The 26978-nt window shown below is 36.3% G+C and overlaps 1 protein-coding gene across 11 annotated transcripts in view; it reads left to right on the forward strand.

The window, feature by feature from the left end:
• Positions 1-26978, forward strand: part of REPS1 (RALBP1 associated Eps domain containing 1) — an 81190-nt gene that overhangs the window by 47405 nt on the left and 6807 nt on the right. For 5 of the 11 annotated variants that reach the window (XM_007101028.4, XM_028494379.2, XM_007101031.4 and 2 more), the window contains exons 9-16: positions 8974-9095; positions 12573-12653; positions 18629-18716; positions 19500-19601; positions 21738-21810; positions 23137-23255; positions 24078-24160; positions 26538-26723. In XM_007101028.4, coding sequence (XP_007101090.1) covers positions 8974-9095; positions 12573-12653; positions 18629-18716; positions 19500-19601; positions 21738-21810; positions 23137-23255; positions 24078-24160; positions 26538-26723 — 854 coding nt within the window. The remainder of the gene's footprint in view (positions 1-8973; positions 9096-12572; positions 12654-18628; positions 18717-19499; positions 19602-21737; positions 21811-23136; positions 23256-24077; positions 24161-26537; positions 26724-26978) is intronic. The other 6 variants (XM_007101029.4, XM_007101030.4, XM_024122530.3 and 3 more) reach the window with 6 other exon arrangements.

Genomic DNA, 26978 nt, shown 5'->3' on the forward strand with positions numbered 1-26978 from the left:
AAAAAATAAAAATAAAAATAAAATAAAAGCTCCACAAGTATTCTATATTTACAATTTAAATAACTCTTACAGAAAAATAGATGATGAATAATGATGACTTGAGTTACAGTTGCTTGAAGTAACAAGCTAAGCTTTCTGTAGGCATGCAAACATAGGTGGGATATATATGTATTTTTTCCAAAGTCATTTGAACAGATTTATAGGATTAAATATACCAGATAGAACAACCAAGGACCAGAGGTAGAAGTACTTGTGTAGACCTGAATTAAAATATTTAACATTGAACATCACTGAATTTGACAGCTGGAGTAAATAAAAAGGGAGACTTGACTTTCGTTGTCTTATAAAAGAAAACATACAAGAATTCATCTGTGGAAGCTCCTGAAGCTGAATTCAAGAAAGAATGGTAATCTTCTAGGAATAGCTATCTTCTTTTTTTCTAAATTTTTAAGATTTTTATTGGAGTATAGTTGACTTACAATGCTGTGTTAGTTTCAGGTGTACAACAAAGTGAATCAGTTACACATATACATATATCCACTTTTTTTTTAGATTCTTTTCCCATAAAGGTCATTACAGAGTATTGAGTGGAGTTCCCTGTGCTGTACAGTAGGTACTTATTAGTTATCTATTTTATATATAGTAGTGTGTATATGTCAATCCCAACCTCCCAATTTATCCCTCCCCCATCTTAGGAATGGTTATCTTCTATTAAAAAAAAAAAAAAAGATTAAGGTGACCTGCTAGCCTACGACAATTGTATCTTAAAGAAAAATAAAAGGGCTTCCCTGGTGGCGCAGTGGTTGAGAGTCTGCCTGCCGATACAGGGGACACGGGTTCGTGCCCCGGTCCGGGAAGATCCCATATGCCGCGGAGCTGCTGGGCCCGTGAGCCATGGCTGCTGAGCCTGCGCGTCCGGAGCCTGTGCTCCACAACGGGAGAGGCCACAACAGTGAGAGGCCCGCGTACCACAAAAAAAGACAAAAAAAAAAACCACGTTGAGTTACTATACATTTTAAACTCAATCTCCACCTCTTAAACTCAATTTCCAAAGAATCATCTTTGTAGCACAGTTTCAATTTTACGTATATTTTTTTGCGATTATTTGGTCAATCTCTCTTAAACTAGATTAGAGGTTCCTGAGCAGATAGTAACCAGATTGGTCTTGTTCATCTTGTTTAAGCACCTAGCAGGGTGCAAATTGAGTACACATAAGTAGGCGTTTGCAGTTTTGAAATAACTAAGTTGGCTGAACCACTTGTTGTTTAAAACTGTTTCCTGTTTTCACACCACACTGCTCACATGAGCACCTCAGTAGTATCTGCTTGAGATGCTCAGAGAGGTAAAGGAGTTTGTTCACTATTCTGTGTCCTCCTCCATAATCGCTGCTTTGTACAGTAAACTTGAGCATATGTTTCATTGTTGTTGATATGGTGCATAACATAGGTCCCCAAGCTCCTAGTGGTACTTTTAACATGAATATTTTTAAAAGCCAGACTTTTTATTTATGAGTCGTTTACCAAAAATACATACATGAGACTAGCTTGATGTGAGTTAATCAATGTTAAGAGTTTCTCTTGTGTTCACCCAGAAAATTTTAACATATAAAAGCCTGCAGAAGTAACACATGCAGCTGTTTTTACACTCATGCATTCACACTGTACATCCTTGATTTTTTTCTAATAATGTTGTACATTTCTGCACTTTGTTACATATAGAGCTGTCACATTCTTTATCATAATTAGTAAATGTTCCTTAATTCAACCAGTTTCTTATTGATGGAATTTTCGGGTCGTTTCCTGGCTTTACTTTTAAATTGGTGTTGCAAAAAAAAAGATACATATATTTTTGTTTTGTACAGAGAACCTCGAATCTTTGTTTTGGAAAATTTACTCTCCAAGTGCCTTTAGTTGCAGAGGAAAATGAAAATAGGCACTAATATTCATCATTAACTTTACACCTAAGGAATTAATTCTCAAGCCCCCCACCCCATATATGTATATATTCTTAACACTTGTGTCATCTCTTTTCAGATAGTGGGGTATTGGAGGTGATGAATCAGTACAATTGTAAATATTGGCAAAGGTGTACCATTTAGTGAAACTGGACAAAATAATTAAACTCCTCAAATTCCTGGCAAAAACAGTGACAAACAAGGCTAGCTAATACTTGAAGGAGAAAATCTCTGCAAGAATGACACAATAGGGGCTTTAAAAGATGATGGTTTAAATATCAGTGGATTTAGTAAGAGTCCTTGGGAATATTTAACGATACCCTTAATTATTTTTTGCAGAAATGAGCTTTTTTCTTTATGATTGTGTTGTGAAAGTCAAAATGAAGTGAAGGATGTCTGTCTTGCTCTGTTAGGACGAGAACTCCATGGAAATAAATGGGAGCCTTGTCTTCTTGCTCAATACTGTATCTTTGTTTACTATATTTACTTATAGGCCCTCAGTAAATGTTCACTGACTGAATTCATGCTTTTATGAATTTCTCCACCAAATTTCACCCAAAATCTTTAACATCTTTTATGGTTTGTTCTTTATACTCATTTTCTGTGTAAGTCTTGAAGAAAACGCCCCAGTTTAGTTGTTTTTTTCTCTTTATGAAATTTTAGTCCTTATTTTAAGTGGATTAACTTTAAATGGGCTTTTTCCATTTTTAGCTATACTTAGATAATGGAAACCTCCTGTATATCTGTGGGTAATATTCTTTGAAGTATAATAGCGGAGCCAAATAGTATTTGCTATAAAATGTTGATCAGTACTGCAAAAAAAAAAAAAAGAAAAAGGCAACAGATGCAATTTAATTAGTATTTGGGGTAATTGTTTTATTGTTTTCAAACCTTGTTGGACATGTTTTTACATTCATTTTTAAAAAATCTTTGGTTTTAATTCAAAACTAATAGACTTCTACATAGTCCTTCTTAAAATGTGCTTACTGAGTAAGTTTCCATTTTGTGGAATATTGGGGAGAAGTGGAATTAATTTTGGAAATAGAACTTAGTTTTTCGATCCATGTAATATCATTCAGGGCAAACAAAGCATATCTTAAATTAAATCTTTAATTTCTTTCTGCATATGCATTGCTTATCCCTGTCTTTTAAGTGTGAATGAAAAAGGTACTATTTATAAGGGGGTATTTTTAAACTTAAAATTTATCCACACCTGTTTTTTTAAATTTTAAATGTTTTTTTCTTGTACAAATAATATTCACATCTCAAATAAATAAAAGATAGTTACTTTTTGCTTAGATGAAACTAATAAATGAAATTAGAACCTTGAACCTACATAATTGAAGAATTCTTCCTAGATTTGTTTTGCTACTTGAAAAGAAAATAAGTTTTAAACCATAAGACTTTAGGGAGTGTATATATTTCTATTAGATTGATAATAGCTGGCAGTCATTTTTGAAACAATTTCTTAGTATAGTATATTGAGTACTAGGAAAATAAGAGAAATTTGGAGTGGGTAGATTATAAACCTAGAATGAAACTGAAAGAGGTTCTTTCTCTTTAAGAAAGAGGTTGTTCAGCAGGTACACTGAACTGAATCTGGGAACTTTTTAGGGTCTGTGGAGCCTAAAAGGATGAAAACTACTGACCGTGTTTTTATTTTCTAGTGCGATCCTGAAAATAAGGTTTGCACTTTTCATATTATCATTACTAACTTTTAAGTGTAGATTGACAGTACATCAGTATGCTCACACTGGGTTGTGCCTTCCAGGCACACTTTTATACATGGAAATACTTTTTGCATAAAAGCCCTTTTGGGGTTGACTTTAACAAATAATTTAGGCTCATGCTCTTCTTTTTCAGCCCTGATGCTCTGATGATGTCAGGGGCAGAGCAGAACCCTCAGGAGGGAGGCAGGGTTGACACAGTGTTCCAGCAGGAGGCTAGGTTGGAACACTGCATCAGGTAAGAGTAAAACTACACCCCTGCCTCCGTAAGGATACAGTCTTAAAGACTAACTTTTGTGGGCGGCTATGAAGCTCTTTGTTGGAGTATTTATAAGGAGCCAAGTTGAAGGAAGTGTAGTTTATTTACAGGCCTAATGCCTCTTCCCAGACTCATGACTGTTAGTTTCTAGAACATAGGTAATTTGCTCTTTTTCTACTGCCATTTGTAGTTCTATATATGAAGTTAGGAAAGAAGCAATGTGTAATTTTGCTAATTTATTCCAGAGATAATTTTTGAATTTTCTAGGACAGTGATTTTTTTCAAACTTTCTCATCTTAGGGACCCCTTTATATTCTTAAAAATTTTTGTGGACCCCAAAAAAGGCTTTCTTTTTGTAGATTAGATCTGTCAGTAGTAACCCTATTAGAAATTAAAACTGATACATTTTAAAAAAATACTTACTGCTTTATTTTAAAATAACAAGAATAAACCCCTTACATATTAGCATAGGTATTTTTAGGAAAATAACCATATTCTCCAAAATAAAAAAATTGTGAAAAAGGTGGCATTGTTTTACACTTTTGCTAATCTCTTTCATATTTGGTTTACTAGAAGACAGCTTAGAATCTCAACTAGCTGCATTCTGCAATCTGATGAGTGTGTTACTTTGTTTGAGGTATATCTCGGGTTGGCACACCAAGCCCTGAGGCTGGATCCAGTCTGCTGACTGTTTTTGTATAACCTGCAAGCAAAGAGTGGTTTTTGTTTTCAAAAAAGAATAATATTTATCACACATGAAAATATATGAAATTTGAATTTCAGCATCCATAAATAAAAATTTATTGGAACACAGCCAAGCCCATTCCTTTGTGAATTACCTGTAGCTGCTTTTGACAGCAGCACAGTTGAGTGGTTGCAACAGAGACCTTATAGCCTGCAAAGCCTAAAATATTAACTGGCTAGCCCTTTGCAGAAAAAGGATGCCAATCCTTAGTACATGAAGAAAATTTGACCTCACGTAGTAAAAGGGAGGACTATTTTCAGATAATTTTGGATATTCTTTGGTACTGCACAAAACTCTACAAATGGTAATTTCTTAAAGGTTAATTGCAGTGTAAAAGCTGAAACCATATTAATGAATTGTTTGTACTGTTACATAGATCTGTCTTGCACTTTGAATCTTTTACCCATGCACGGCTTTGTAACATAATGCACTGATTATTTGTAAAATATCAGTTCATTGAGTTGTACAGCTCTTTCAAATGTTGGGACATTTTATTATAAAATATCAAAAAGTGTGTTTGTTAATATCACAACCTATCTTATCAAGGAAGTACTGGGAGGCTCTTGAGCTTATAGACATGGATATACATTTTCCAAAATTCTAATCTTCTCTGAAAAGCTCAAACTTTGTCATTAGTAACAAATACTGAAAATTGTTATTTTCCTTGAAGGGACAGGGTCACTTAATCCATTTTCGAAAAAATCCCTGCCTAATAGCCAAGTCTGAATAATTACAGTTTATCACCTGTTCTTTCAAGAATAATAGTGGCTTGTTCAGCTGACATCTGAATCACACTGAGACAACCGTTGCACTTTAATATGGAGAAGTGCTTCATATTTGTTTCCCATTTTGCCACAGAATATTTTAAAAATGTGTTTCCAGGGGTGAGATGTAATAAAATTAATCATTTTTACTGCTTAATTGTGAACATCCTTCTGTGAAATTGTCATGCATATTTATTGATTTATTTATTTTTTACGTATTTTAACTGGAATGCATGGTGGTAAAGAATGCAATGACTGCTTTATCGTAGCCGTAATCACTATATATTTAGGTGCCACTGCCTTGATTCTTGCTAATAAGCTAGCAGTTTTACCCACCATTGCTTTTGCACCATCAGTGCATATGCCAACACAGAGAAAAAGCATTATTACTATTACAAAATAATTTTGACGTTTTAGACCCCCCTTAACAGTGTCATGGGGACTGCCAGGAGTCCATGGTTCACAGTTTAAGAACTGCTGCTGTAGGAAAATAACTGTATTGGAATGACTATGAAGTATAAGTATTTGGGTGAATAACACTTCAGTTCTTAGCCTCAAGGGGCTGGACCCACTGCAGCTTGGTACTAGTGAATCAAAGAGGTACCCAGAATCCATTCCAAACCTGAACTTCCCTGCAGTGGGGATGGTGTACACTCTGGCCCTAAATTTGTCAGTAGAAGACTAACAGGAGAACAGAGGTTTAGACAAGTCAAATCAGGGCCCCAGTTTGCCTTTAAGGTGACATTTGAAACTTAAATAATAATGCAGTATGACTTTTTTTTTTTGGGGCGGTACGCGGGCCTCTCACTGCTGTGACCTCTCCCGTTGCGGAGCACAGGCTCCGGAAGCACAGGCTCAGCGGCCATGACTCACGGGCCCAGCCGCTCCACGGCCTGTGGGATCTTCCCGGACTGGGGCACAAACCCGTGTCCCCTGCATCGGCAGGCGGACTCTCTACCACTGCGCCACCAGGGTAGCCCCAGTATGACTTTTAAATAGGTTCTTTTGAAAATTAATCATCCTATAGTTAATACTATTTTTATTCTATTTTTCTTTTCTTTAATATCTGCTTTGGGAGATCTTTTAAAGACGCTTCTTCATTCACCATCCTTCTGACAGAGTTTCACTTCCGGTAAACTATCAAATCTATATCTATTATCCTTCTTTCTTTAACTCCCTTTCCTTTTGTTTTTTTGTTTTGTTTTAATTTAATAAATTTACTTTATATTTATTTTTGGCTGTGTTGGGTCTTCTTTGTTGCACACAGGCTTTTCTCTAGTTGTGGCGAGCAGGGGTTACTCTTTGTTGCGGTGCACGGACTTCTCATTGCGGTGGCTTCTCTTGTTGCGGAGCACGGGCTTTAGGCGCACGGGCTTCAGTAGTTGTGGCACGTGGGCTCAGTAGTAGTGGCGCACAGGCTTAGCTGCTCCGTGGCATGTGTGATCTTCCCGGACCAGGGCTCGAACCCGTGTCTCCTGATCTCTGCCCAATGACATATGTAGTCTCCCCGCATCCCTCGTTCATCCTCTCCCACATTTGCCGAAGTAGGCTGTCATACTGCTCTGATGTAGGGCTCGCTAGAAACGTCTTGCTGGTGAGGTCCAGCTCCAGTTTGCTGTCAAGCGCCTTGCCGTCCTAGCTGCAGTCCGAGTTGAAGCCGCTGTGGAGCTGGGCGGCAGCCTCCCCCGGAGAGCTGGGCTCTGGGGCGAACATAGAGGCCGAGACCGGCGAGTCCATCCGGGAGCGACTCTGCTCTGCCACCATCTTTAATAACTTAGGCTAATTCATCTCCCTTTGTTACCATAGGAAAAAAAGTCCATGATTTTTGTTCACACTGAAAACCACAAGCTATTTCCATGAGGAGTTTGCTGCTACTATTTATTATAAATAATTTTTTCATTAGTTTTTCTCTAAGAGCTTTGAGTTAATAGGTCTTCATAGAACATTATATAAAGCATTTCTGCCTCTTATTTGTTCTATATCACTTGGGCACTTTTACTGAGAAAGAGATAGAATTAAGAAAGAAATAGCAACAATGCTTGAACTTAGAAAACAAAAATTTATCAAAATATGATGCTGGACTACAAATTAGAACTTGCAGTGTGATATGACTATAAAGAAATAATGTCAGGGTGAGTAAAAGGGAGTTATTTTGAGATAGTCATGTAACAGAATAGGTGAAGAAAAATTTTGAGACTTCTTCAAAGTATCAATAGTTAATTTTGGTTCTAGGAAAATAATGGTAAAGGAGAATGAATTTAAATGAAGCAGAACACACAAAATAACTCATTCAATAAATATTTGAGTGCCTAATATGTGGTAGTGTTAGGCACTAAAATGTCAAGGATTTACTTATGAATAGATTGGAAGGTTAAAACCTATACATTGCTAAGTTATTATATGGCTGTCTATATAGGAATCTGAAGTATAGTACTAACATTTAATGGCAAATGTCTTTCTTTCTGATGGAGAAACTCAGGTGCTATTTATTCAACTTGCCCATGGTCAAACAATGAGATAGTGACAGATATTAGAGTCATATTTTTGATACAGGTTCTAAACAAATTAGGTACTCCCCATTAATTTGGCAATCAATGTGATTTTCAGACTGGGATTATATTCAAAGCCATGTAAAATTTGGGAAGATTGGAATGAGAATTTAGTTACCATTGAAATTCCTTCTGTTTTTAAATTACAATTTGAGAGCTTAGAGAGGCCTTAACTAATTAAAAGTAGAACGTGATATCACGTAATACTTTAAAAACCACTTTGAAATCCTGTCATGGATTTGTAGCTCTCTCAGTTAAGTCTGTAAATGCTAGTGAGCCTAATGATAAAAGTTTGTTTCGTGTGGGCTCATTGACTTTGCTTTTTGCTCATGCCTGGGCTCTTTCTCTCCTTTTGCTGTCTGCCTTGAAAATATATGCTGCTTCTTAGTAACAAGGAAGACTTGTAGAGAATTCGAGAGAATTCGTGTAAATCAGCAGTTCCCAAAGTATATGCCAAGGGAATATTGAGGGATTTTTATCTGATAAAAAAAGGTTTATATTTGGGAAAAACTGATTTAAACATGTCAAGTCTTTGATATACAAATGTGCGTGGGGACACTCCAACGGGGAATTATAGTATCCCCAGATTTATTTGAAGAGAAAACCTAATTTAAAAAAATACCTTACTGATTAATATTCCATGGAATACACTTTGGGAACTGGTACAAATCCATCCCTACTAAAAAAGATTCAAAGTATGTACCCTATTGCATTGCTATGTACAACACTCTTTTTCTCTTTATTTCTAACTAGATTTTATTTTCATGGAAAACTCTGGTTTCAGGTAGACAGTAAGTTGCAGGAATAAGTATTGCCTGATTGTCTGATTGTTAAAATGTTTGTTTTGGGAACGTGAGAAAAGGAAATTCAGATTATAAATTACTACTTGTGAAAACCTTCTGTTAGGTTTTTATGAGTAAATATTCCTAAACTAAAATATATTGTTTATAGAGAATTTCTCTTTTTAAATTGCAGACGTTGGGGATCAGCCAGGTGAGGTAGGTTATTCAGGCTCTCCTGCAGAAGCACCTCCAAGCAAGTCTCCATCAATGCCGTCACTAAACCAGACTTGGCCTGAGCTGAATCAGAGCAGTGAGGTTAGCAAAGCTTCCCTTTTCTCTCACTAACATTCGCTTTTTTAAGGTAAGAAGTTCCGAGCAGGGTAATTTCAGCATATAGCTCTTTCAGCATGCATGCATAGTTGAGGGACCATATCAAATGTGACTGTGATAGATATTTGTAATTATATGACTCTGAGGTTTTCAAAGTACTTTTTCATGTGTATATACCATCATTTAGTTTCCACCATTCATTCCTACTAAATCCCTGCGAGTTAGATGGGGCAGATGCGTGAACTTAACAGTCAAAAGGGTAAATGTCTTGGACAAGATATCTTACAGCCAGTAAGGGACAAGGGCTGAGATTTGAACACAAGTCCTTTGGACGTTCAGTCAGCTAGCACACCTGCTGTGTCACACTGCCTTCTCATTCCTGTAATCAAGGCCTGGGATAATAGATTTGGAATCTTAGCATTGGAAGTGATATGAGAAGCCACTAAACCAGCTTTGCACATGAAAAAAGTATTTTCTACATTCCAGGCTATTCATAGTAATTTATTTTATTTAATACAAAATGGAATGATTTAACCCTATTAAATGCAGTGGTTAAAGACCATGTTATATAAGACCAAGCCCAGCGTGGAAAACAGAATTTGAGAACCACCCCCTATTACTTTGGAACTCCATTATACAAAACAATAAAAGTAGGGCCACTATGATTAGAATAAGGGAAGAGGACCTGAGGCCCTGCCTCCACAAAGCACCCTCTGAGGCCCCTCTGTTAAACCTTCATGCTCTGTAGAACTTGAATTGAAAACCACTGCTCAGCCTGTTAGAGCACTTTTCTTTGTGAACAAGTTATATTTTTTTCCTTACAGTTTTTTGTATCACTTTTAGATAGTGCTTGAAGCTTCTTTGCTTCTGTATCTTTTAAAGCCAGAAAAATACTGGGTTTAAGAGACACTAGTTAATTTTGGACAATTGAAAAACAAGAGAAGTAATTGGCAGGTTTAAAGTACTTGCTGCTGCTTTATGACGTAATCACAGATACCTGCTTCTGAGACATTATAATATACATCTGTCATGCTGTCAGATATAAAACCATTAATATAAGTGTTTTTCTGGAGGGAAGATTTAAGCCTTGAAAGAATTTACCAGTAGAGAGGCTTTATGGAGAATAGGGTCAGTGTTCTTGAAACCACTGTTTTTGCTGCCTTTATTCATTTCTGTCATTTTTTTTAAAAAAGCAGTATCAGATTAAAAGAGTACTTTTACTGATATCCGTTCATAAATAAAAGCAACTCTTTCTAAAGCATGTCAGTTCAAAAGCCCATCTTCATTCTAAATAAAAATCACATGTGATCATAAAGACTAGCAATGGAAATCCCTTTCAAATCTGATTTAAGCAGTTGCATTTTCCCTTCTTAAATATTCTCAGCAAGTTTCATTTTGTGGTGTTTGCTAATAAGGATATGAATGTCATAATTGTTTTTTTTTACTATGTGTGGAAAATCAAAATGTTACTAAAACTAACATTGAGTTTTGACACATTTTAATAATATTTATTTTTTTAAATTTACTTAGGATATGGAAATTATATTTTAATTTTCTACCTCAAAGCACTAATATTCTTTCAACAAATGTTTATTCAGCACCTGCAAATATGAATGAGGCACTGTAGGGGATAACACTAATAATAATCTGTAACATTTTTTGAGCACTTTCGATGTGCCCGTTCTGTTCAAAAAACTCTTTACATATATTAACTCTTTACATCCTTATAACAATCCTGTGACATAGGCATTATTAATCTCACGTTACAGATGGTACAACTGGAACACAGAGAGGTTAGATAACTTGCCTGAGGGTGTGCAGCGTAACTAGGATTCCAGTCGTCTGGTTCCAGACCCTGTGCTCTTAACCATTGTACTAAAGTTACAAAGATAAGAGTGTTTCTCTGCTCTCCAAGTAGCTTACATACAGTCTTGTAAAATCAAGTAAAATCTAATGCCACCAAATAGGTAGACAAACGTCTTCTTTTTGGAAAAAATATTCTGCATCTAAACTTTTCTCCAGTTAGATAATTAGCATTTTAAAAATTCCTTCTGTACCTATGCAACAATAATTATTGAAGAAACTATTTATATTAACAAATATTGGTAAATCACTTCCCTGAAGTGATGTCCCATGATAAAGGTGAATCATTGTGGATTTTCTTTATTCAGGAAACACGCTGAATGCATCAGTATTTCTTAGTATATCTTAATTTTATGATTTTAAAACTAATCTTTAGGGAAAGCTGTTGAATGATTGCATTAGCCATTTTTGTAGATAATTTTTATAAACGTGTTCATTTGCTAACATTTAGTTTCTACATGTCTTCTCAAATTGAATATTACTATTTTAAATAGTCGAACTTTGAAGCATAAAAATGTATACTTTTCTATACTGAATTATAAAAAGAGGATTTTGGTTAATGGAGTAGGTGTGTCTGTGTGTAAACATTCGTGTGTATATATTGTATATGTGCAGATGTTTTTCCTTCTTCAGAGTATAACTGGTAATTCTTAATCTAATTTTAATGATAATTTTAATATGATTTTGATATAAAATCCTATACTGTTTATTACTAAGATCTTCAAATGGAATTTACTAAAATTAATAATCACTTATCACTCCACCTAATTTGAGGTATGATATTTGTGTACCTCTTTTAGAAGAGTAGTATTTCATATCAAAATACATCTTCTATATATAACACATACTCAGTTGCTTGATTTGCTCTCATTGTGGCCGCATTCTGATTTTTCTAGCATGGGGTTGGAGGTGGGTGCCTGATTGGCAGTTTTGTCTTGTGGTCTGGCATGGCCCTGTTCATAATGCTGGTTACAGGGGTTGACTTGCTACAGATTGACATAAGCTCAAACTTATATTAATTCCAGAATTCTTTGCATTTTATCTCAATTATATTTTATTAAATATCTATACATATGTACAGAATATGTGCACATACATAATAGAATCATCTTTCAGGGGTCGCACTGGCAAGTCGCACTGACTTGCTTTGTTTTGACCAAAACTTTGGTACTCAGAATTCACTAGTACCACCAAATCAGTGCATTAACATTTGGATTTTAAAAGAAGGATTTGAAGTTATTCTTTCTCTAGTCAAGACAAACCCCTTTATATTTTTCTTTTGTCACCATTTATACCACTTAGACTCTGTTCCTTTATTTTGTTTTGAGTTGAATTCTGTAAGGCTTTGTCTCTCTCCCATAGAGATTGCAATAAATTGTTACTGTACATTTGATCGTGAAGCTGCTCACTTTACATTACAAGATGACCCAGCATAGATAATGTAGAATGTTTATGGAAAAATAGAACTTACGGAATTTTGTCAGGCCTACGAAACACAACTTGCAGTGCAACCTCTGAATTACTTTGCTAAATCTTCTCCGGTGATCTTTTACTCCATCTTTCTCATCATGCTGACTTGTCTCTCCTCTGTCTGTTCAGCAGTGGGAGACATTTAGTGAACGCTCTTCAAGCTCACAAACTCTGACCCAATTTGATTCTAACATTGCACCAGCTGATCCTGTAAGTCAATCACTTAGCTTGCTTGTTTGAAATTAATTTTATTAACCCAAATTTTCATTCATTATGGTTTTTAGCCGATATGCATGATTCAGTGGAGTGCTTAGAGGGAAATGGTGGCAGGCTTTTCAATTTTTGTGTGTTTAATGGTGGAAAGAACTATTTTTTTTTTTTTTTTTTACCATTCTTTGTATTTTCTAGTTATTTTAATGAGAGAAATCTGTTCTTAAAATCTGGTACATGTGTCTAAAGGAGCATTTTGTGACAATTGATTTAGTTGACCTTGTTTTCATTTGCTAATTGAGTGTATGTTTTATTAAACATATACTGTTTATTTCAGTGTAATGACAGTAAATACTATTTTATTTGTATGCTTACACATCATGTAACATGTGCTATGTATGTAAATATGCAGTGTCATCTTTTATTTTAACAGTTCAGATGGTACAGCTTTGACTTAATTAGTATGTTGAGTCCTGTTACAAGAGAATCAAGTTCAGCAAAACAATAGTGTTGTTGGTCAGAGATTCCCATTGTGCAGAGGAGGCTCTGTCTTGTCTTCCTGTGGTTCACTGTGTTGCTTTGAAAATGCTACAAAGTTCACATCCTGATTTAAAAAATAAATTCTGCCCCATAGATTGAACTTCATATGTGCCCCACCTGTCCCTCAAGTTATTTGAAAACTTCTATACTGTAGCTGTTACAGTCTTCTCACTGTTCACTCCTGCTTTTTCTTTTATTTTTTCCTATAAAGAGAAGGACATGCTAATAAGTACCTTTCAAAAAGAAAGGAGGAAGTAAGGGAAGGGAAGAAGAGTGTAAAGGTAGGATTTTTTTAAATGAGTTCAGTGAAAAGAATTGGAGAAAGTGACACAAGGCATTCTTTTTAGATGTTTCTGACCAAAGATAGCCAGCATTTATTAATTAAATGTTCAAATAGTCTTGTGATTTAATATGGATTTGGGAGAAGTGGCATTTAAATATAATAGTACATCTTCAACATTTTAAATTAATGGCTCTTTGGTGTGTTTTATAATTTTAAAGAATTTATATCTATTTGAAATACAGAGAATGCTGTTATACTGAATTCAAACATAAAGTATGGAAGTGTTTTAAGTGTCTATTTTATAACCTATTCATTATTCAGGGACCAGTTAATATGTAGATTATCTGAGCCTTTGGCCTTCTCTTTTCTTACTGCTTTGAGGACATTAATCTTTGCTTTTAGTCTCTGAAAAATGGAAGAGAAATAAAAAGGCAACACTTAACAATTTTTACTGCTTATTAGCAGCAGTAATTAAAGTTTCTTGGGAAGTGACAGGTGCTATAAGCTAAAAGAAAGTTTTACTTTAGCTCTGAGTTTCATTTCTCCATATTATTCTTATCTCCTACTTACAGAGTCAAGTTAATTTTATTTAAAGTACTTAATAAAAGTATTTTACAGGGAAGGATGTAGCAGTAGAGACTCTTTTATTCTCTAACCCTTAAGAGATATTCAAAGTAATAATTCATAGTACTATGATCTTTGTCAGGCCAGAAAAGAACATTAAATATAAAAATGTAGAACTCGGAGGCAAAATAAATTGACTCATGACTGGCAGGAAATGCAGGGAAATAGTTGACTTAATAACAGTGATATTCTTGTAACTTCTTGGAAATGCTATCCAAATTTGTGAATTCCAGCTCTAGTGTTTTAAATGATATGGCACAATACTTTCTTTTGTTATTTCTAGTATGGCAGGGGGCTCTAGGAAAGAAAATTTTAAATGGTTAATTGACATTTTAAACTTGAATTTAGACCTCTAAATTTGATAAAGTTGGCAGTCTTAAATATTTATAATCTGGTACCTAGAAACATCTTTTTTCTTTTACGCTGGCAAACTATAATCTCACTATAAACTTTCAATTAGTACAATGCCCTGCTTTCAGTGAGGGTCTGAGTTTCTTAACCTTCATTTAATTCTTACCTGACATATTACCAGTCTACAGAACACAGCCTGTGGCCACATTCCCAAATGATCCTTTGCAAGGTTTAAATAAATAAGGATTATAAGTAAGTAAATAAGGTCCCTTCAGATTAGAAGAGACTCACATAGGAGAAAAAGAACACTACAGTTCTGATATGAATTTAACATATCTTACAGTGTCAGAAATACTTAATGGAATAATTTTTAAAAGCCAAATTTTGATAAGTAGATATTGCTCAATAAAGTTTGTCTGTGAAGGACTCCAAACTGCTCTGTAGCACTTAGAGACAGCCATCACCCAGTGCAGTGACCTCACATGCAAACTGAGATGGTTAATTATTAGGCTCCCTGAATTGTTATGAAACTGAGTTTCTGATATCTCATCTCCAGAAACGTGGTTACTTTTGTTGAACTGCTTATTCTGGTGGAATCTGTTTCCACCAGGAAATTCTAGACTGATGAGAAGTGCAGTGCACTAGTCTCTGCCATGATTTTTCTCTGATCTTGAGTGCTGTAGAATGTTTAACTCACTTAGGGTATGAAAAGGGAGTTCATTTGATCACTGATTATGCCCAGCCAACTCAGTTGGTTTGGTGGAGCCCCCTTCCAGGTGCCTGTGTTATTCTCTAGGAATACCAAGATGTCAAAAAACAAGTCCAGTCTTAAGTAGACCACAGCTCAATCATTATAAACTGATATTACAACTGATGGTTGTAATATAGCTGACTTTGATAATTATCATATGTAGCTGTGAACAAAACTGTGGGCAGAGAACTGTGGGCTAACTCAGCCCGGTGTGTTTGGGAAAGTTTTCACAAAAGAGGGTATGTTTGTATGATGAGTTTTGAATGAAACTGTGAATTGGCAGGAGTGGACAAGGGCATTCCAAGCAGAATATCATGAGCAGGGGCAATTCAGTGCAGTGAGAGTATAGGGTAGACGTGTGGGGGAGTGATGGGAGCTGAAGAGCGTGGTTGAAACCTGACTGGGAAGGTCTTTGTATCCTAGACCAAGGATCTGAACTTAACTGGGAGCTCACAAGAAGGACCATGATAAGATGGGGGCGCCAAAGAGGTAGCTGGGGCAGATCGTTCAGGCAACAATGTGAAGGACTGATGGGGTCAAGAGGTAGTGAGATGATGAGCACCTGAACTAAGTGACACAGGTGTAGGAAGTGGGCAGGGCTGGTCAGACAGACAGGATAATAAGAGTTAAGCCAAGTAGAAAATAGAGATATTTGAGCGCAATAGAATATTCAATAAAGTACGAAGATGTATAAAATCAAGTACCTAAATATATGATACAAATGTGCCATGAGTGTTTAGGAATGGGTTTCCTAAAGGCTTTGGGTGATTTGAATAGTTAGAAGAAAGTGAGCAGAGCCTGCCAGTCAGTCTCTTTACTTTTTTCTCTATTTTTAAATATGGGGATGCTAATTTGGAGCAGAGAAAGTGTTACTTTGGCATCTTGTGGCTCAGGACTCAGAGACTTATAGGCATTTATGGTTCTTCATTTGGGTGTTGAAATGCTTAAAGTCAAAGCTCTTTATTCTGCTGCACATCACAGTCACAAACCGAGCTTCTGATCCACTAGTCTGAGGTTGGGCCTGGTCATCTGTGTTAAAGCTCTTCCAGGAATTGCCTTGCCCTACTAGTAGCAGGATCCACTGGATTAAAGCTATTGCAGGCTCATAGCAACAATTAGTTGTATGACTGAAGTATGCAATAGGAAATTGATTTGCTGGTACAGAAACTTATGCAAATTATTTAGAAAATGAATAGAACATTCATGATTTTCTTTTTGGGGGGTCATTATTGTGACTTCCCTTTATTGTACTGGAAATATATGAAAAGGCTACTTAATATTTCTGTTACAAATTTTATAAATATGACTACATACATACACACAGAATATATAATAGATCAATATTATGAGTTAAAGCATCTAATAAGTTTTCCTTGCTTGCTTTTTTCTCAGTGTGCTTTGGGTTTGGAATAAGCATGAATCTATCATGCTTCCTCCTTTAATCTTGCTTTAGAATGTTAAATTCTGATTCTCAGCAGTTATTTCTGCTATTAAAATTGTAAGTTGGGCTTCCCTGGTGGCGCAGTGGTTGAGAGTCCGCCTGCCGACACAGGGGGCACGGGTTCGTGCTCCGGTCCGGGAAGATCCCACGTGCCGCGGAGCGGCTGGGCCCGTGAGCCATGGCCGCTGAGTCTGCGCGTCCGGAGCCTGTGCTCCGCAGGGGGAGAGGCCACAATAGTGAGAGGCCCGCGTACCGCAAAAAAAAAATAAAAATAAAAAAATAAAAAAATTGTAAGTTAAGGGCTTCCCTGGTGGCGCAGTGGTTGAGAGTCTGCCTGCCGATGCAGGGGACACGGGTTCATGCCCCGGTCTGGGAGGATCCCACGTGCCGCGGAGCGGCTCGGCCCGTGAGCCATGGCCGCTGAGCCTGCGTGTCCGGAGCCTGCGCTCCGCAACGGGAGAGGCCACGGCAGTGAGAGGCCCTCGTACCGCAAAAAAAAAAAAAAAAAAAAAAAAATTGTAAGCTAAGAAAATAGTAGTTATTCTTAAAGCCATGTTTTTCATAACCATAAACATAACAAACAACATTTTGAGTGTATTGTTAATAATTTCCTGAGTATGACTCATTCTTAAGTGAGAAATCTAAACTTTTATCCTTCTATTATGTTCATCTTTTATAACTAACTTTAGAGTTGTAGGGGAAATGTTAGTTCAGGTTTATTAAATAGTACATAACCCTGTCCAGAATTGCACTGGTGTAGGGACAGGAAATTACTGTAAATGGATTTATCTGTATAATTGCAGTAAAGAATTCATTTGTTATAAATGGGCTGAATTTAGAGATGATGCGAATAAGCCAAGGAGACCTGTCAAACAGGAGATGGTGTGCTAGAATTTGCAGAGGTGTGGTGTTAATACTGTCAGCAAAACAGTGTCCAACTTAAATTGAAAGGTCATTATCCTTCACACTAAATTATAAACTTAAACTCATTACTAGATATTTGAAATTTAAGGATCTCAAGTTCAGTCTTTAGCAGCAGCACATACAAAATATGAGCTGACTCCTAGTAGAAGGGGCTGAACTCCTGTAGGCATGTTTTTCAGCTGGTCTGTTGCTGTTAAGCCAAATGCTTGATGCCGTTCTAGTTCCTCCCCTGGGCATCTCAGCTCCCAGGGCCAGGCCTCCCTGGCTACCCAGTTGCACCTTTCTTTTCCTTCCCTTTTGGAGAGGCTGCCATACATTGCCTTATACTCTTTTTCAGAAGTTTATTCTGTCAGTTCCTTTACTCCTCTAACTAGACTTGCCTCTCATGACTTAAGTTGAGAATTATCAGATGTAGTATAGTCATGAAAAAGTTTGAGGAAAGTATTAATGTTAGAGTAGGAGTGTTACTTATCCTAACTCTTAAAAAAAATGGGTTCTTTTGTGGAAGTTTTATGCATGAATTTTAAACAGTTCTGTAGAACTAATCTATAGAAAGTATGTATCATGCCTACTGTTATAATATGACAGGCATCTCATTAACTTTGTTTTATATATGAAAAAGAAAAGTGTCAAATTTTTTGAGCAGTTTAGTGAAAATTAATTCAATCTGTTACTTAGTCTTTGGGTTCTCATGAAATAGTTCCTTTTAACCTCAGAGGTTCAGATTTGTATAATTTAATCAGATCATTTCACACTTTGCCTTTGAATATTGTCTTGAATTGTATTTTTATAAGATCAGTTTTTTTCTCAAATCTTTAATCACTCAAAGTTAAAATGTACTTTTTATAAAACAAATCAGATTATTAGACATATATAGAAAACTTGATTTTTTAAAATATAATTCTGGAACTTTTATTTTAAAAATTAATTTTCATGCTTGCCTTAATGTGAATGAGAAACTCTGTCCACCAGTTTTTGAAGTGTTTTTAATTTTGGTTATTTCAGGGTACCTGCTTGGCATTTTTAATGCAAATTCTGTATTTCCTCCCATTTGTCTGTAGGATACTGCTATTGTTCATCCAGTTCCCATTCGTATGACTCCAAGCAAAATCCACATGCAGGAAATGGAACTTAAAAGAACTGGCAGTGGTAAGGAAGCTGTTGCCGGGTTGTATCTTAGTTTAGTGGGTTATATTTTAGATTAGCATCAAACTGAAATACACAGGTAATCATTCTGAGTTCAGGTTTCTTTTGTTAATTGCTTATTTTTTTAACATAGTCCTTTCTGCAATTATATATGTATTGTGTGTGTGTGCTTGTATATTTTTTAAAATTTATATTACAGTTTTAAAAGCAAATTACTGAATTTAATTTATAAAGTTCTTAAATAAAGACATTTGGAAAACGTGACTTTTCTAATACCCTGTGGGTTTTTATGATCATTCTTGTGAATTTACATTTAAAGTATGTTCAAATTTTAACTGAAGAGGTATATGTTAAAGTGAATTTTGTCTTTGAAATAGTATATTTTGCTTTAACTCTTGAAGTTTCTCCTCATTTTAGATTAAATGTTTTAGTTAGGATCTCTCACAGATAGATTTGTTTTCTATGTAAGTCAACAACAAAAATTACTTATTTTACATTCATTTGTGTGGTGTTTTATTTAACTAATTGCCCTACAGGGATAAAATTAACAAAGTATGAATATGCAGATTGACTTTTTCATTATAAAGTATCTTCTATTGTGGCAGAAAACAAAATTCTATATGAACAGGTTTATGTTTGTCCTGTTAAATATTATTTTGTCTTACATTTCATGGATTTACTTGCTACTTCTTCGGAGTATGAAGCAAAGTCTTATACTCTGAGGTTTATGAATTTATTAATTCAGATACCTATATCCTGTATTTTTACCTATTAATTCTCTCCTAGATCATACTAATCCCACTAGCCCATTACTTGTGAAAACATCTGACCTTTCAGAAGAAAATAAGATAAATTCATCAGTGAAATTTGCTTCTGGAAATACTGTAGGTAAGTGAAAGATAGAATTACATCTTCCATTTGAGGTTTATTAAGACTGGACTTAGAGTCTGAATAATTCGAATATATAACCATTTAATATTATCTTCACTGGATAATGCAGAGAATAGTCCTTTTAAACACCGTACCCTCTGTATGAATAAATGGTTGCCCATTGGCACCGAACCTTCTTCAAGGCAGGCCTCCTGTTTGCCATCCCTCTCAACTAGCCAGATTTTGTACGTTGGCTCTTTCCCACTAGTTCCTTTCTTTCTCTCTCACAAGAAATTGTGTATATATTCATTCATTCAGCCAATGTTAATGGAATACTATGTGCCAGGCTCTGTTCTAGACACTGGGGATTCAGCAGTAAACAAAACAAAACAAAAAAATCTTTGCCCTTTTGGAGTTTACATTCTGTAGGGGAGGTAACAGAAAAAAAGGACTCATATCTTAGGAGATAATTAACACCCTGGATAAAAATTAAGTTGTGAAAGGGGAGAGGGAGTGACATTTTAAGTAAGGTGATCAAAGAACGCCTTACAAAAGATGACATTTGAGTTAAAACTTGAAGGAGACAAGGAGTTGGGCTGTGTGAATATCTGAAGGAAGGATGTTTAAGGCACAAGGAACAGCCAGTATGAAGCCCTGGTTTAGGGAAGATGCCTTATTTACTGGGAACAGCAAGCAAACGCCCGAAATAGAACTAGTTAGTAAATTTGGCAGGTAGAGGTAGCAAGTGGGAGAGTAGTAACTGGGGAGCAGTGTAAGACTGACTTTTACTGAGGAAGATGAAAAGCCATTTAGAAGGTTTTGGAATGGAGAAGTGACATAATCTGACCTTCCTTTTTTAGCAGGATCATTCTGGCTGCTGTACTGGTAATAGGCCAGAAGAAGGCAAGAGTTCAAACAGGGAAAGACCATTTTAGGAAACAGTTATAACAATACAGGCAAGGGAAGATGATGGCTTGGCCTAGGGTGGTAGCAGTAGAAGTGCTGAGAAGTGGTCAGATTCTGGTTAGCTTTTGGTAGGAAAAGACCACAAGATTTGCTTGAAAGTGAAGGGGTGGGGGGGGGTGGTGGTCATGGGTGATTCAAGGGATCTTAGCAACTGGGAATTGACAGGTGAGTCTGTGGTAGGAGAAGGTTTGTGGATTGCGGGGAGAGTAGGAGTTCAGGTTTGGACGTGATAAGTTTGAGATGCCTATTAGAACATCCAAATGGAAATTCATTAATTGGAAATTCGTTAATTTTAGCATCCTTCTTGTACCAATTAAGTAAACTTCTCAGTGATTTGACAAGAAAAAGGAAAGGGATACATTTTGAAATGAAACTAAACCAAATAACCAGTCCCTTCAATTTATCACTCTTGAAAGGTATATGAGTAGTATTTCTTCAAATTATCCCTAGAGTTTCTATTTTAAAACTCCTTTACTGCTTCACAACTCTTAGTCTGCTTCTGGGATTCTCTTCTCCTTCATAAGACTTTGAGGAAATTGAAAATGATATTACCTCAGGTTAAAAATGGGTACCCTCTAGTTAATTTCATAAATTTTATTATTGTCTAAGCACATTTTATTCCCTTGTCAAATTTTTAAAAATTTTACATTAACAGTTTTTAAGTTAGCTTTTTTACTTAAGATATTTCTAATTTATTCTTTAAAAATTAATTTTTTCATTATAAAAATTATTCACACTTGTAGAAATGTAATAAATAAAAATAAGAAAATGAAAATTACTTGTAATCTCACTATTCTAGGAGTGACCGTGATTAGCATTCCTTGTCAACCTTAATCCTCATTCTGTGCATGTTATATTCTTACATGAAATGAAACTGTAGTATATGTACTGTTTTCTATCCTCCTTCCATGTAACTTATTTTGAATATTTCTCTGTTATTAAATAATAACTTTTTTAGATTGTAACTTGTTCTCTGTGCATAGTATTTTGTTGTGTAAATAGTCCATGATTTATTTGATTTATATCTAATTTTTTACAGTTAGTAATACTATGATGAAATGTTAACGTGTTAGCCAATCTTTGAATATCTCTGATTTGAAACAATAATTCAGTTATATTTGTTTACGCCATATAGAGTAAAAAGTGAAGAAATGATGATTATTAAATAGGATATATCCCATTTATCAGCAGATGGTTACAGTAGTTCAGACTCTTTTACTTCGGATCCAGAACAGATTGGGAACAATGTAACTCGTCAGAGGTTAGTGTTTCTATCAATAAAAAGAATAATTAAAATATCTTGTTAACGTTTTAATATTTAAAATTATTTAAAACCAAGTATAAGTTATTTTCTCTATTCTTCAGTTCTGTACTTCTCTAAAGGCTGTTAGGTTACCTACTGATTTATGTAAAAGGGAAATGATTTTGATTCTTTCCAACTTCAATAGGAAAACAAAAGGAACCGTTATGTTTTCATGGTATTCTGTGGAAGGTTTAAAATGAGCTGATAATTTCTTGGCAGTAGTGGTTGAATACAGTCCTTTTTGTAGCTCATCAGTGAGAGTCTATTTAAGTGAGAAATGTGCAGATTTCCTTTCATTGCCTTATGGGCAAGTACCAAAAGAATTCGGTGTTTTAAAATGTCATCTGGAAGCACAGCCCAGTGTTGGGCTACCTACCCACCCTCAAGATCTGCATTATATATAACATCTCAGGCACAAACAAAAAAAGGTGTGGGGTAGGGTGAGGGTAGCAAGGGCTCTGTCTACAAGGGCTTCACCGTCCACTCAGAACTGTGCACAGGAGAGAAGCATCTTTCTTCCCTGCTTTTCATGCATTTTAAGAGCCTTTTGCCACACTCCTGGATGATATATGGAGAGAGTGGTAATATAGAATCTCTGAAGAGCTCACACAGTCAAAAGGCTGCTTTTTCATATATCTTAGAGTTCTCAGCCAGTTTGGATTTTAGTCTACTTTTTATTTCTATTAGTGAGGATCAGATTGCTAAAGTCCCTGAGACTCTTTTCAGAATACATAGAAGACTTTGGTGGCCGGTAAGTGAAGCTCGAGAGAGGGTTGAGCGTGAGGATAAATAATCACCTCTAAAATGAGAGGGCCTGTGGTAGCACGGGAATGGGCGTCTCACATAGGTGAGCCACATTCCTCCTCAGCTTGCCAGACTTTCCGTAAGTTGAAAGCTAACCGTATCTGAAAGTAGATTTTCTCTTTTTTGAAAATAGCTTTTCAGACTAATATTATCTTTAAATGAATGGAAAAACATTACACTAGGTTAGAAGTCTACCTAGAATTCATGTTAATAACTAACTTTCTTTTTAAATTTTTTGAAATTTTGTTGAATGTATAATTATACTTTATAAAGAAGATTATTTGCTATATTAAATAACTACTTGTTGAATGCACATCATAAACAGTACTGTTTATTCATTGTAACACTTGTCTGTCCTCTGGAGAAAATGTCACACCAATAAGATACTTTGCTGCTTAGCTGAGTTTGAATGCTTAAGAAGAAAAAAGAAAAGCTCCCATGTCAGTAGCATGACCAATTGTAACGGGGCGAATTTTGCAGGTCTCATTCAGGAATGTCACCTGATAACACTGCACCACCACCTCCGCCTCCAAGGCCTCAGCCCTCTCATTCTAGATCGTCATCTTTAGATATGAATCGGACCTTTTCAGTCACCACAGGTAGGGGTTGGAAACCATAATATATATTAAATTAAATACATTAAATATATTAAGCTAAAGATATGCAATATTTTCTCTTATTTTTTGATATTTATATGAAGAAAAATTTTGAATTGAAAGAATATCAAATGAGAGGGAATTTCTTTTTCTTAATGACTACCTAAATTGAGTTCAAATGATAACGATGGGAACCTGAGAGATGCCACAAGAGATTTTAAAAGAACGATGTGGAGATATCAAGGAGGGAAAGCTAATAGGTCTTAAATTACATGACAAAAGAGAAAGAAGAGTCATAGCTTACTCAGAGGTTTCAATTTTTATACGACTGGTCGTATTGTTATCACGTTGGTGGAAATAGAAAAGTTAGGACGGAGGGTGATGATGTTCTGTTTTTGATATTATGTGTTTGGAATGATGAGAAAAAAGAGAAATAACAGGCCATTGGACTTGTGGGTTAGGGAAGATTGATGTATTATTTGAGAATCATTTACATAGAATTAATAGACTGAAGTGTTAAATGAGAGAAAATTTGGAAGTCTTCATATTTGATAGCTAAAGAGCAATCAGAAATATGGGAAGAAAACCAAGAATGTATAGTGTTATGGAAATAGGGAGGAGCAAGACAAGAGTGCCTCATGCAGCAGAGCAAGAGAAATGAGGTCTGAGAAGAGGCCATGAGGTCTGACCACATCTAGACAGTTTTACAAGTTATATATGGCTTCCAATACCATATGTTGGTATTGGAAATCTTTTATCATTTGATCACATTCATTCAGCCTGTCTGTTCTATTAGCAAAGTAATTATATATTTACAAAAAGAAGACTTGTGTGTTCACACAGGACAGCAACAGGCTGGAGTTGTTGCCCAACCTCCTGCAGTGCCTCCAAGACCACAGCCCTCACAGGTAATTCTCCTAGGTATTCACTACTAAGCATCAGTTATTATAGTCCCCTTAGTCAATTTGTCTGTTAGGTCTTTGATTCTATTCTAGAATTATTCTGAAGATCAGGAATTACATAATTGTCATTCTTAATGTGCATTTATTAATAATTCAGGGAAGGGGACTTCCCTGGTGACGCAGTGGTTAAGAATCCGCCTGCCAATGCAGGGGACACAGTTTCGAGCCCCGGTCCAGGAAGATCCCACATGCCACGGAGCAACTAAGCCCGCGCGCCACAACTACTGGGCCTGCTCTCTAGAGCCCGGGAGCCACAACTACTGAAGCCCGCGCGCCTAGAGCCCGTGCTCCGCAACACGAGAAGCCACCGTAATGAGAATCCTGCACACCTCAACAAAGAGTAGCCCCCGCTCACCGCAACTAGAGAAAGCCCGAGCGCAGCAACAAAGACACAGTGCAGCCAAAAATAAATAAATACATTTATTAAAAAATAGTAATAATTCAGGGAAACTAGGTCTTATTTTAGAAGATAAGGATTCCAGTAATGATTTGAGTTATTTTTTGAAAGAAGCTCAGAAGTGAACCAAATGATAATGTCTTGACAAAGGAGGGTTTAGAGGAAAGAGCAATGGATTGGGAGATATGAGGTGTCCATGTTATGTCCTGGATCTAGCAGTGACTCAGAGTAACCTCCCTGCCTCTCCCTGGATGTGTTACTGCATCATTGAAGGAAGTGTTAGACGACTTCTGCACCCCCCCTGCCAGGTCGAAGTTGTTTGCATTTGCATAAAACTGTTATGTTCCAAGATAGATTCTGGACTATAGCTTAGTTTTATGTGACTGACTGTCTACCTTTTACATGAATGAGTTTGGTTGATTTTTCTGAGTTAGATTTTTTTTTTTTTTTTTTTGCGGTACGCGGGCCCCTCACTGTTGTGGCCTCTCCCGTTGCGGAGCACAGCAGGCTCCGGACTCACAGGCTCAGCGGCCATGGCTCAAGGGCCCAGCCGCTCCACGGCATGTGGGATCTTCCCGGACCGGGGCACGAACCCGTGTCCCCTGCATCGGCAGGCGGACCCTCAACCACTGCGCCACCAGGGAAGCCCCTGAGTTAGATTCTTATAATGAAGTTGCTTATTTGCATTTAAAAAGATGGTTTCCTAATCGTCGGAGACACTGAAATTTGAATATTCCAGTATTTATTTTATCTAAAGTGCCAACAAAAATGCTTTTACTGGGTTAAGCTGTGAAACCCAGTGAGTTGGTCTCTTGACTCAAGAACCAGTCTAGTGCAAAAGACAGAACTGTAAACAAAAATTATAATAAAAGTGCTGCAGTAAACGTATTTATAAAATGCGTTGGCACAGCTTTCCTAGCTGGTGAAGTCAGGGATCACATTGAAAAGGTCTAAGTAAGATGAAGTAAGTTAGACTTAAAGCAGAGACTTGAAAGATAAAATGGTATTTCTTGGCGAGAGGGCATTACAACCAGAAGGAATGGCATAGAGGTGTAAGGTAAGCCTGGCATATTCTTCAAGGAAAAACCATTGAGTGCAGTTCAACTAGAGTCATGGGAAAGGAAATTAAAGAGGTGGAAAAGGGGCAGAGCATCTCCTATATCATACTAAGAAGGTGGAATTTTTCTTACAGGATATAGAGAATTTTTAAAGGGACTTTTTAAAGAGACTTCAGATTTATTCCTATAGCATCCTGTACTTCCTTTGTCATAAAACTCCTCACACGGTATTTTAAACCCTTGTTTATTTATCTCTTGTCCTGCACTAGACTGTCAGCTTTATTAGGGGATGGACCTTACTTGTTTATTCACTATTATATCCATAGTGCTTGGCCAAAAGTAGATACTCAATAAATTTTTTTTTCGACTGAAGACTTTAGAAGACGATCTGGCAAAGGAGTAGAGGACAAATTGAAGAAACGTGCACTGGAGTGTCAGAGAGTAGCTAGAGCACGGGTTTTCACACTTTAAAAATAACAATCTTTTTAGAAACATAATGAAACATTTTTAAAAAACTTTTTTAAAGAATGAACAATTATGCAGTAGCCCAATTAAGAAAAAAATAGATGCATGGGGAGAATCAGAGATTAGGGCCAGAACTTCCCCTCTCCTGTGATGCCCTTTCTTTGCAATAAGAATTTTGTAAAAGTATCTTTTTTATTGGAGGTTTGTCATCTTAATTTTTTTAGTGTCTTAGCATTTCACTTGAGGTTTTTTAGAGCTAAATGTTACTGTAGCTCACCTCCCTGAATTTTCAGCTAGTAAAACGAGCATCCTTATGATAAATTTTCAGAGAAAAAGAAGGCTACTCTCTGACACTGATAACACCAATAAAATGTTTGTTCCTCTATCCTAAACCCTCATATAGGCTCCTGGTCCCGTTGTGCATCGCCCAGTGGATGCCGATGGCCTAATAACTCACACTAGTACCTCACCTCAGCAGATACCAGAACAACCAAATTTTGCAGATTTCAGCCAATTTGAAGTATTTGCTGCATCAAATGTAAATGAAGAACAAGATGATGAAGCCGAGAAACATCCAGAGGTCTTGCCGGTCAGTTTTCAAGGGCTTATCTAATTTTCTGCTGGGAATCTTCTCATATCATGCTCAGAAGCCAGTCTTTAAACAGAGGAACCCCTAAAAGAGCAAATAATAGAAGGGACATCAGCGAGTAAAATATCTGCTGCTTCTTTTAGAGGATTTATATTCCCTAGGTCAGTGCTTCTCCATTTCTTATTGGCCTCAGACACCTGCTGGTTGCATAAAATGCTTAATAAGAATCAAAATCTGGGTGAGGGGTAGCTGTCA

Source organism: Physeter macrocephalus, chromosome 10 (assembly GCF_002837175.3).
Source record: "Physeter macrocephalus isolate SW-GA chromosome 10, ASM283717v5, whole genome shotgun sequence".
NCBI classification, from domain to species: domain Eukaryota; kingdom Metazoa; phylum Chordata; class Mammalia; order Artiodactyla; family Physeteridae; genus Physeter; species Physeter macrocephalus.